This window comes from Sturnira hondurensis, unplaced genomic scaffold (assembly GCF_014824575.4).
Source record: "Sturnira hondurensis isolate 20B ecotype Veracruz unplaced genomic scaffold, ASM1482457v3 Scaffold0011391, whole genome shotgun sequence".
Lineage (NCBI taxonomy): Eukaryota > Metazoa > Chordata > Mammalia > Chiroptera > Phyllostomidae > Sturnira > Sturnira hondurensis.
The window spans coordinates 455,328-468,271 of NW_028084022.1; the positions used below are offsets into that span (position 1 = coordinate 455,328).

Genomic DNA, 12,944 nt, shown 5'->3' on the forward strand with positions numbered 1-12,944 from the left:
TTTTTCAGAACAATTGCAAGAAAAGATCAAAGACCAAGAGTTTCCAGGGCAGTGGCTTAAGAGCAATTTAAATGATGGGCCATGGAGTCTTGACCAGGAGGAAGATAGGAAATTGGCTAAAAACAGAGGCATCTAGGAGCTAGTGGTTTTGTTGAGATCAAAGAACAGGTAAAATGGGAGTAAGGGCTTAAAACAGTGAGAAAGCTAGCAGGATGGGAGGCTGGGCTTAGGAAACAAGATAACAGGGTTAAATATTTTAGAGAAAGGGCCATTATAGATAATGAAAAGTACTAGGGTAGCTACGGTTCTCCATTTGGTCTGTAAATTATCTGTGTGTGGAGTTTAAAATATATTTCCCAAGGCCCTGCACCCAGCAATTCTGATGTAGTAGGTTCTGGGTGGGCCCCAGACATTGATATTTTATGGAACTCTATAAATAATTCTGATGTGCAACCCTGGTTGAGAATCACTGCTTTAAAAGGTGGTCGTTGGAATGGATTAAATAGAAGTGGAAGGGAAGTCAAGTTTATTGTAGTTGATGGAAGTCAAAGAGTTAAAAAAGGAAGGGTGTGAAGCAGATGTCCATTTATATACTACATTTCACAGAGTGATGACAACATTGAGTGCAGGAATGAAGACTGGAAATCAAAGTCTTCAATGGGTAAGAGGAGTTAGCCAAGGTTACTAAATGGCAATAACCTCACAAGAGAGGTTTTGTTGGCAAGTGCAGCAGTACTAACTTCAAATACACAACTTGGAATAAAAAAGAGAGAAACTGCCCTTTCCTATTCTCCCAGGTCTAAGGACTTGGGATGGGGAAGAGTGAACAGTGCCCATAAGGATTGTCTGAAATTAGTACCCTCATTGGATAGTAAGGTTTACAGTTGTTGTTGTTTTTTTTTCAACCCCAGCTGCTTAATGGAAATACTTGAGGAGCTTTAAAAATGAATGGTGCTTAGGTCTAGTCCAGACTAACTGATTCTGAATCTCTGGGGGTGGGACTCAGACATCTGTCTTTATTTTAAAGTTTCTCAGATGAAGCCCTGGCTGGCATAGCTCAGTGGATTGAGCATGAGCCTGCGAACCAGAAGATCACGGTTTGATTCCCAGTCAGGGCACATGCCTGGGTTGCAGGCTGGTTCCCTGCAGGCCAACTCCCAGCAGGGGATGCACGAAAGGCAACCATACATTGATGTTTCTCTCCCTCTCTCCTTCCCCTATCTAAAGATAAATAAATAAATAAGTAAATAAATAAATAATCTAAAAAAATTTTAAAAGGCTAGAGATTGGGTTCTGTTTTCAGACAATTTTAAAAAAATAAAGTTTCTCAGATGAGACTGATGCACAGTGAAGTTTGAGAACCTAAGGCAGGAAGTAAAGAGGGCATTTAAAGAAGAGTTTGATGGTCTAGGTGAATTTGTAATGGAAAAAGCTATAGCCACTGGAGGAAGTATGGAACTCTGGCTGGTGGATCGTATAGGAGATGACATGTCTAGAGGGACTTTTCTTTCTCTCAAGGGTGGTAGGATGAAGAAAAGTGTCAAGATGAGAGACAGGAAGTATTAGCTGTCTCCTGGAGTGATAACTAAAATACATGTACACCTAGAGGGTCCCAAGGCCAAACACTCTTTGTAGTGGTCTAATCAACAACTTATGGCCTTCATTCTAGGTTCCAATAGAATATGCACAATGTGCCTAGAAAGTAGTAGTCACTTGGTCTTCTGCTTTCTACAAATATCAAGTCACAGCTGATTAGGCTAAGCCTTATCATCCCAATATTCAGGTTAGGATGAATCTTCATGTAAATGGTCAATGCTCACAGAATTTTCTGAAGGAGATACATTTTAGTGTTAGAAAAAAAAGTTCTCATCTAGGCCCTATTCAATCACAAACAGTAACTGAAGACTAGGGTTTAAATATGTCGAGGTGTTTTTTTTTAATGCTACTGAATAAGAAATAGTGTAGCTATTCAGAAGTTTAGTTCTAGTGTAGTTATTCAGAAGTTCTTTTTTTTTAAATATGTGAACAGATTTTTTTTTAATTTTATTTATTTATTTATCTTTAGAGGGCAAGGAGAGGGAGAGAAACATCAATGTATGGTTGCCTTTCGTGCATCCCCTGCTGGGAGTTGGCCTGCAGGGAACCAGCCTACAACCGAGGCATGTGCCCTGACTGGGAATCGAACTGCGATCCTCTGGTTCGCAGGCCCGCGCTCAATCCACTGAGCTACACCAGCCAGTATCCAGAAGTGCTATAGCCACAGTTGGGAAATCTTTTCAAATTCTGACTGTGACAACTGCCAGCTAAATAACCTGGGTGTATGGTTTAAACTCATTGTGCCTCATTTCCTTGTCTATAAAACATTAATAATAAGGTCTACTTTATAAGATTTTGGTGATTAGATAATATTACAAACACTTTGTACATGGTGAATGTTTCATAAATGATAGTTATCAAGTGTGCCGATATAAGGCCGGGAGCTAGGAAATGTGAGACCACATAAGATACAGTCGCTGCTGTCAAATATTTCAAATTTTAACTAGAGAAATAGGATGTGAGAGTGATCTGGCTGTGACATCTGTCACCCCATTGATTGCTAGGATTAATTTGGCTGATATAGCTGGCTAGGTGAGTGTCCCCTTCCTCCCTCACCAATCCATGTGTGTCCCTCCCAAAGCTGTGCTAGGTCAAAGACAACAACCTTCCCAACTATAAGAGAGGACCGGTCTTCAATTAAGGGTATTTGAGTAGCTGCACTCCCCTGCTAGAACCTGAAAACAAGCTCTCAAATTTTAACTAGAGAAATAGGTATGTAAAGAAGGAATAACAATCCAGTATTGATAAGTGTCAAACTCCAAGTATACGATGGGTAGTTCCATGGGAGCATGAAGAGAAAGGCATTTAACTTTCTTTGCAGAGTGAAGTAGAAAAAGACTTGCTATAGGAGAGAAAAACCTAAGAATGAATCTTGAAGAACAAGGATTGCTCTGACTGGTGTCACTCAGTGTGATGGTCACCATACTGCAAACTGAAAGGTCACCAGTTTGATCTCCAGTTAGGGCACATGCCTGGGTTTTGGGCCAGATTCCTGGTTGGGGCTGTGCGAGAGGTGATTGATCAATGTTTCTGTCACACATTGATGTTTCTCTCCCTCTCTTCCTCCTTCTCTTCCTCTGTCTCTAAAAATAAATAAATAAAATCTTCTAAAAGAAAACAAGAATAAGAACTAATGGGAGTTATCCACATAAAGCAGAGGGGAAACAGTAAAAAGTTAAGACTTTCCAGGCCTTGGCCTAATGTGAATAAAAGCTTGGCAGTAAGAGAAAAGCCAGCAGGGGATTGATGAATATGGCAAAAGAGACTAAGTATAAATTTCCAGTTATGAAATTAGTTATGGGGCTGTGAATTACAGCATACAGAATACAGTCAATAATATTGCAATAACTATGAAAGGTACCAAATGGGATCTAGACTTATATCACTTCATAGGGTATATACCATATTTTTGGACCATAAGATGCATCTAGGTTTTAGAGGAGGAAAATAGGGAAAAAAAATTTGAAGCAAAAATGTGGTAAAATATTTAATAACATAAATAACAATATTTCACCAATGTAAATGTAAAAAGAACTCAACAGCAGCATTAACAACCATTATTCCTCCCAAATTTGGAGGGGTGTGTCTCATGTTCCAAGTTATATGTCTAATCACTATGTTATATGCCTGAAGCTAATATAATATTGTATGTCAACTGTAATTGAAAAATAAATTTAAAAACAAAAGCCAGCAGTTTAGGGAGTCTGAAATGGGTATGGGATACTGGGGGCCATTGCAAGAATAGACAATGGAGAGGGATGGAGGCAGATCATTCAGGCCCTTGGATAGCATGACAAGAAGCATAAATTTTCAACTTGGATAGTATGCTAAGAAGCATAAGTAGTGAGGAACCATTTAAGCATCTTAAACAAAGATAAGCATGTGGTAATATTATGTTTCGAATGATTATTTTGGCCCAGCATAATAAATTGCAGGAAGCAAAATTTAAGACAGTAAGACCAGGTAAAAAATGCTGATACCTTATGAAGATAATGGTTTGTGAGGATGAAAAGAAGAAGATGGATTTGAGTTTGGGATATAGAATAGAAAGAACTTAGTGACAGACTAAGGTAGAATTAAAGTAGAGGTCAAAGCAGCTCCTGAATTTGTGGTTTGGACAGTTAGGCCAGTGCTGGATTACCCAATATGCAGAGTAAGCAGAGTACCCAAAATGTGGAAACATACTGATTTTGGATATATTGTTTTTAAAAATACTTAATTGTCATAGGGATATCAGAGTATTTTAGACTTCTTTACCTTTTTATGCTTTAGTTTGAATTATATGTTTCAAGAGAGGGGATCATAATCTTTTCATTAAGGCCTTAATCCTTCTCTGACCTGGTGGTTAGTGATATCATTTCACCAAGAACATGGACATGGGAGAAGGAGCAAGTTTTGGCTTACTGTATCTGTTATTCTTAGCCCTGAGCAAAGGAAATGGCATGATTAGACTGGTAAGGAACTGAAAATCAGGTGGCCTTCTAGGGAGACACCATTAAGGCAATTCACATAGCTCAGATCAAATAGAGTATTTATGTTTAAAACAGTGTGCTTCAAATGTGCAGCTGATACTAAATGGAGAAATAAAGAGAGCTTATTTGCTGGCAAGACAAATCATAAATGCAAGCTGATATAATAATTGGAGATAGAAATTAAGCTATGGGTTCTTACCCTGGAGTTCAGGGAAATTTCAAACCTCTGAAATTATAGGCAAAATTGTGTGTGTGTGTGTGTGTGTGTGTGTGTGCAGCACATTTTCATGGGTAGAAGTTCTACATCTTCAGATATTTTACAGTTGTCTTTGACCCCCAAAAGATCACCAACCACCAGTAGTAAATTTACTATGAAGTAAATATGTCCTCTTTTTCAGAGTTTCTCACTTGCCTGGGACTCTTCCAAGACCCTAGGAGGAGTCCTAGCAATTTTGTATTGTGTTTACTTAAGTGAGTGTTCCCTTCAAATTATATAAAGTGTTTGGTCCCACAAAAGCTGGATATATGGAATTTTGCAACATTACTTAGTATCTGGTAGTTGATGCCATCTAAGATGAATGAGTGTAAAGAAAGTACTGTGAGCCCTGGCTGGTGTAGCTCAGTGGATTGAGCGCAGGCCTGCAAACCACACGATCGCGGTTCGATTCTCAGTCAGGGCACATGCCTGGGTTGCAGGCCAGTTTCCAGTAGGGGGCTCATGAGAGGCAACCATACATTGATACTTCTCTCCTTCTCTCCTTCCTTTCCCCTCTAAAGATAAATAAATAAAATCTGGAAAAAAAGAGAAAGGACTGTGAAAAGCCAAAGAGTGCACTAGAAAAGACAAAACAAGGAATGCTAATCAAATAAATAGTTACTGAGGGAGAAGATTGAGACAACATTGTCAAGGAGGTAAAGCAGAAAGAGAAATGGTTAGCCATGTCCAACATGAATGGGAGATCAGGAAAAAGGAAAAATAAATTATTACATGAGTAGCTAGGACACTTTCAAAGGAAGCGGCAAGAACAGAAAGCTGATTGTTCTGTTTCACCTTCTGAAAAAGTAGAAATTGTAGTTGAACACGTGTAAGTGGTAGCTAGAGTCCACAAACATGCAGGGAGATAACAGGACCAATAGAAAACTCTAAACTTCACTGTTCCATTAAGATAACATTCATCAATAAAGTAGTCTCACTGTAAAATTGAGATTTATACTAAAGTTAAGTCAGATGGCACGTGTGTAGTTTTCAAAATGTGTCCTAAATGTGTTCCATGGCCAGGCAAAGGCTTTCAGTGACCCTCATTCCCCCATCTCCTAATCCTGTATACTAATCCTCTCAGTACTTGAATTTCCATATTTCTGCTCTACATCTGTTTCCTAGCTGATGATATGGAGCAGTCAGTGTACAAAGAGAAAAGAAGCCATAGTGTGATATTTGAAAATAAAAGGTTTTAGATTTAAAATTATACTGGGTTACTCACAAAACTAATAATTCATGTATGGTTAATTGAATGTTTGAAAAAAAGGCTAGGGAGACATCTATTTGAACCAGAATGTTCTAAATGGGCCACCCTGGAAATTCTGAAATTGATTGGCTTTAATTGAGCACACATGTGTTAGAACTGTACTTTTTTTTTAGTGTGAAATGCAGCCTTAACAGAGATACATGCTCAAATCTGCTGATATGTATTTTATAGAGGGTCTCAGATACCATTTACAATATTTTCACAGAAACTTCCTCTGGGATCTACTTCTGGATGAACTTCTTTACAGTTCCCAACTTAATTTCTACACTGGTTATATTTTTAAAGGCTTTTGATTTAACTATTGATGTGGTTGTTCATAAATGTGTCAGTAGGAAAACTCTGCTACTTGAGGACAATGACTTTGAATGGGTAATATGACAGAATATAATTGGGACATGGAAAATAGCTACAAATTAGAATGACTAAATCAAAGAAAACTGGTTTGAGGTTTCTAAGAACTTAAAAAAAAAATTCCATAAAAAACAGTAATTTGGACTTCTGGCCAAGATGGAGGTGAAGGTGGAAATACTGTACCTCCTCACACAACCAAATTTAAGGACAACAAAGATTTAGGGGGAAAAAAACACACAACCAAAACAGATGGGAAAATGAACCGTACCACAGTCCGTCAACAACGAATCATTCATCCAGACCAGTAAGAGGGGCGAAGTCAGCGGCCAGTGGGGAGGGGTCAAAGCAGGAAAAAGCAGTGGCTGCTGACTGACCCAGGAGCACAGGCGGCAGTTGGCAGATCCCAGATTGGGTGGCAACAGGCAGACCCAGTGAGGGCGCAAGATAGCTGACTGACCACGGTCACACATTCACATGCAGATAAACCAGGCAAAAAAAAAAAGGACAGTGAGACAAACCATGCAACTCAGGGCCTCAGCAACAGGAATTAAAGCCTAAAAGCCCCAACTGGAAAAACTTTCAGGGGTTGAGGTGCTGGAAAATGCTCCCAGCCTCACAGGAGATTTTGTTGGAGAGACCCGCAGGGTCCTAGAACATACACAAGCTCACACACCCAAGGGCCCAATTTGCTTGTGGGAAGCGGCAGAGGGGACCGAAATCTGAGAGAGCGCAGAACAAGCACCATTGCTCCCTCTCTAACCCTGCCTCCAGTCGCAACCCAGTGACTGGGTTGACCCACCCTTGTGAACACCTAAGCTTTTGGCTCCTCATATGTAACAGGCGCAAACAGTCCAAAACATTATGGCTCAAGCAGAACAGGTCAAAGCCTCAGAGCCAATACTTCTAATTGACAAAGAGATAGCCAACCTACCGCATGCACAGTTCAAAACACTGGTGATCAGGATGCTCAGAGAACTGGTTGATTTTAGTTGCAAATTAGATGAAAACATGAAGGCTACACTAATAAAAATGAAGCAAAATGCACAGAGAACCAATAGTGATGGAAAGAAAATTGGGACTCAAATCAATGAAGTGGACCAGAAGGAAGAAAGAAACAACCAAACAGAAAAGAATGAAGAAATAAGAATTCAAAAAAAAAATGAGGAGAGGCTTAGGAACCTCCAGGACATCTTTAAACATTCCAACCTCTGAATTATAGGGGTAAGGGATACCAGAAGGAGAAGAGGAAGAGCAACAAGTGGAAAAGTTAATAAAGGAGAACTTTACTATTAAAAGTTAATAATAAAGGAGAACTTCCCGAATCTGGCAAAGGAAATAGACTTCCAGGAAGTCCAAGAAACTCAGAGAGTTTCAAAGAAGGTAGACCCAAAGAGGAACACACCAAGGCACATCATAATTGTATTACCCAAGATTAAAATGAAGGAGAGAATTCTAGAAGCAGCAAGAGATAAGGGGACAGTCACCTACAAAGGAGTGCCCATCAGACTGTCAGCGGATTTCTCGAAAGAGACCTTACAGGCAAGAAGCGGCTGGAGGAAAGAAGTATCCCAAGTCATGAAAGGCAAGGACCTACATCCAAGATTGCTCTATCCAGCAAAGCTATCATTTAGAATGGAAGGGCAGATAAAGCACTTCTCAGAAAAGGTCAAGTTCAAGGAGTTCATCATCTCCAAGCCCTTATTATATGAAATGTTGAAGGTACTTATCTAAGAAAAAGAAGATAAAAAATATGAATAGTGAAAGGACAGCAAACTCACAGTTATTAACAACCACCCCTAAAACAAAAGCAAACTTAGTGGACAACTAGATCAGGAGCGGAACCATAGAAATGGAGATCACATGGAGGGTTAGCAACAGGGGAGTGGGAGGAGGAGAAGGGGGGAGAAGTTACAGAGAATAAGTAGCATAGACAGTAGGTAGAAAATAGACTGGATGGGGAGGACAAGAATAGTATGGGAAATGTAAAAGCTAAAGAACTTGTGACATATGGACATGAAGCAAAGGGGGGAATGGGGGAAGGAGGTATGTAGAGTAGAGGGGAATGAAGGCGGGGAAATGGGACAACTGTAATAGCATAATCAATAACATTTAAAAAACAGTAATTTGTATGTCTTTACTAGCAAAGTGCTAGGTAAGAAATGACTAACACCATTTTTAATGATAAAGATTTATAACATTATTATTTATTTTTTAATGTTATTCTTGTTGAAAGAGTACTGCAGTTTAATAAGACATGCTTTATATTCTACACATGTAAATGAAAGATGTTCCAACTACTTGGTAATTTGCTATGGTTGACATAGAAGCAACTCATAGCACTTTTATATTTAGATAGCATAAGCAATTTTATTTTCTAGCCTTTCTTTCTAATAGTTAGACTTAGTTTGACTTGAGTATTTCTTCTGTAGTAAGTAGTATTTGATCCAAGAAAGCCAATTAAATACAATAACAGATATTTTGTGGTTACATTGTTCGACTGGCAGAGGATGTATATCAGTTTGACTGTAGATTTTGTTTGAATTGGGTTTTGGAAATTTATAAATTATTTGGCTATAACATTTTTTGTCCAACTGTCAGCCACTTCTGCAAATAAAATTTTATTTTCTGCCATTAAGTATTGTTAAAATTATGTTGGAATTAACTGTCTCACATTTATAACTGTTTTTGATGAATTTAACAGTACAAATTTTAGATGACAAAACTATATCCCAAATAAATACATATTGACATTTTGCCTTTAGCCAATAAGAAGAAAGAGAAAGAACGCCCAGAGATCTCTCTTCCTTCAGACTTTGAACATACGATTCATGTGGGGTTTGATGCAGTCACTGGGGAATTCACTGTAAGTAAGCTTATTTTGTTTTGTAAGCCTTGCAAAAAATCCTTTATTATAATAGATTTCAAGCAAGATTGCCATGTGCCAAAATGTCATAGACTTGAAGTTTTTGATGGCCAGAATATTGGCAAAATAATGTCCATCTTAACAAAAATGTCTGATGGCTCTGTAAATCTTCCACTTGATTGAAAATGCTAATTTACCATTACATATAAGATGTAGTCCTAGTAGTTTGACCTTTCTTGGTTGAGTCTATTGTTTATATTTGAAGTGAATCACAGAATCATGGACTCAACTTGAACAGTGAGGACGATGTGTCTGAATAATTCTGGCTTTACGTTGAAATCTGGATTATTCAGATCAGCTCACCACACACAGAAACCAAAAAAACTCTGCAAAACTCACCTGTTTGCCCTGTAATTTCAAGAACATAGCTTATTTGGGGGCTTCATAGGTATTTTTTGTAGATACTCAAAAGCAAACCCTATGTTTCAGGAAGAAACATTGGTGGATATACAGATTATATATGCTTTAGTGGTTATAGATACAACAAAGTAAATACCAATAAGTATTCTCTACAAAATTTTATATCTATAGATCCAGCCTATATTTGGATATCTGTAGTGCTCAAATTGCACAGGATCTCAGATCTATGACATTTTATACTTAAGATCTAACATCTTTTTTTTTTAGATGGAAGAAGGAAAAGTTCTGCCTAGAAATATGTCCCCAGGAAGATCAACTCTCTTTCCCATACTAGTAAGAAACTCAGTCACACTCTGCATTCTGAGATAATGAATAATTTTGAATGCATTCAAACAAAAAAATATTTGATGTGACCATCACAGTTGATTCATAGGTTCTTAAACCAGAGCTAAATTTAGATTTAATAGTTGAATTTCCTGTTATATAACATGATGCCTAGTGAGTACACTGTTATATGGTTAAGTGAAAGTGTAAGAAAAAAAAAGAGATGACAAATTAATTTGATTTGGAAAAGCAAACCCTGTCTCTGAATTAATAACCAAATTAATTTTTTTCTTCATACATTATGCTTTTTAAAAAATTTTATTTTAATTGTTGTTCAAGCACAGTTTTTTTTAAAGATTTTATTTATTTATCTTTAGAGGTGAAGGGAAGGAGAGAAGGAGAGAAATAATCAATGTATGGTTGCCTCTCATGAGCCCCCTACTGGGAACTGGCCTGCAACCCAGGCATGTGCCCTGACTGGGTTTTGAACCGTGATCATGTGGTTCACAGGCCTGTGCTCAATCCACTGAGCTACACCAGCCAGGGCTAAAGCACAGTTTTTTTTTAATTCTGGAAGTAAACTATATGAGCATGAAATGGAAATTAGGTAAACATCTTGGATTTGTAAAGTGATGTGAGCTAATTATTTGTATATTCTTGGTAGCAAAAAGAGAACATTAAGAAGTACTGGCACTGATAAATTTGAGATACTAACTCTGGCTGGTGTTGCTCAGTGGATTGAGTGCTGACCTTAGAACCAAAGAGTTGCTGGTTTGATTCCTGGTCAGGGCACATGCCTGGGTTGTGGGCCAGGTCCCTGGTGCGGGGCATGTGAGTGACAACCACACGTTGATGTGTCTCTCCATCTCTTTCTCCCTCCCTTCCCCTCTCAAAAAATAAATAAAATAAAAATAAATAAATAAATAAACAAACAAATAAATAAATAAATAAATTTGAGAGAGTGGTAGGATTTAACCAATTTCATCACTGGAGTCAAGAGACATTATTCAAATGGCCTGGAATTTGAGCACAGCTTCTGTTGTTTACAATATGTGAGAATACTCTCTTAGTTATACTTAGGAAATATAGACTCACTGTCATTATTATCATTGTCACCACTATCATTACCACCAAATGATAATTTTTATAAATTTATAAAGTTAAGGTCATTTTAAAAGTCATAGATTGACTATTGTTTTCACATTTGTAATAGAAATGTACTTAACTTTATAAATTTTGTCTAATATCTCTTCCCTTTTTAATTTGAAGAACTTTATTTTTCCAGTTTTTTAATCTTTTTGTGTTCTATGTGCTTTCCTTCTGTTTAATTCTTTTGTGTTTTATTGTTGTTATTTTATATTTTTCTGTTCTGTTTTTCTTCCTTTTTACTTTCTGATGTAAAAGTTTTCTTCTCTACACTTCTCATTAACATTCTGTTTCCTTTCTAATTTAAATTTTTTCTACTTTCCCAATTTGTTTGACATCTTATGCAATCTATGTTCAGATACTCTTGTTTCTTTATGGATTTCAATAGAAATGAAGAAAATGAATTGGCATCATCTTGCTTAGTGCAGTCAGCCATTTTAACTTTTCTATCAATTAGAACCAAAAGAACCAGCCAGAGAGTGATGGAGTGGGATATGTGATGGGCAACCTTTCCAATTGCAAAAAAACACCATTTTTTAAAGATTTTATTTATTTATTTTTAGACAGAGAGGAAAGGAGGAAGAGAGGGAGGAAGAGAAACATCCATGTGTGGTTGCTTCTCATGCTCCCCCTAATAGGGACCTGGCTCACAACCCAGGCATGTGCCCTGACTGGGAATTGAACCCATGACCCTTTGATTCACAGGCTGGCGCTCAATCTACTAAGCCTAACCACCCAGTGTGAAATAATTATTTTAAATAATGCAATTGTTTGGATGCAGTGGTATATTGGAAACCCATTTGAATACAGATATATGACACAGGCTAAATTTGGAAATACGATGTACTTTATTGTCATCTTGATGATCTTTTACAATAACTGGTCCACACATTACTTTTAAAGATGCCAAATTCTGCCTTTTTTACTGTCTTAACCTATTATTTATATTTACAAACTTAAAAAACACAAAATGACAGTAAGCCTCATTTTAAGCTTTTAAAAATCATTTTGTTGGTAGAATTTAAAATTGAGCCCTAATTTCACAGTACTATTAATCCATTGATTGCATAGCTAATTTAATTATTGCAGTTATTTAAGTAGAATTTTGAGCAATTTGTTGAACTAGCTAGTCTAGTTGTCTCATAAATGGCTTGTTATTTTTAATATTTGGATACTGTTTGGATGTGTTGCTTCATGATTGCCCTATGGCTAATTGGCCCCTATAACCTCATGTATTTGTTCATATACTTGGACACTGAGATTAAAATTAAGTTGGGAGGTGAGATTTTGGGCATTAAACTATTAGAAGTCCTTACACTTTATATTGCCATTTTTGTCCCAAATACTTCAGAACTCCCCCTTTCAGTTCTCTAGATCTGTGATATTTGCTTCAAATCAATTAGAGGAAAAAATAGTATGAGTGATATAAATGATCATTTATTATGATAAGATAGATGCTTGGCCTGTTGTATCATGCTGACCTTCTCCTGGGCTACACTGAACAATACCTAGCTTGATGTGCATCTAGTTGTTATCGTATACATGTCCAGGCATTTATACCTGCTCCTGTTTCTCATGCTCTCACTTTCAGGTCTCCATTAGCTATCTAACTTTTGGGATTTGTTCCTCAATTTGGAGTAATAGGACTGCTTTCTGATTATGTGCCTTTGTGGCATACATTCAAATTTGAGTATCAAGTTTTGTTGATTAACTGATTTCTTTCAACTTAAAAAAGAAAATAAAAAT

At 37.3% G+C, this 12,944-nt stretch overlaps 1 protein-coding gene across 1 annotated transcript in view; it reads left to right on the forward strand.

Moving 5' to 3' along the window:
- Positions 1–12,944, forward strand: part of PAK3 (p21 (RAC1) activated kinase 3) — a 121,170-nt gene that overhangs the window by 15,687 nt on the left and 92,539 nt on the right. Inside the window, exon 2 of the mRNA XM_037060161.1 lies at positions 9,208–9,308. Within this exon, the coding sequence (XP_036916056.1) occupies positions 9,208–9,308 (101 nt within the window). The remainder of the gene's footprint in view (positions 1–9,207; positions 9,309–12,944) is intronic.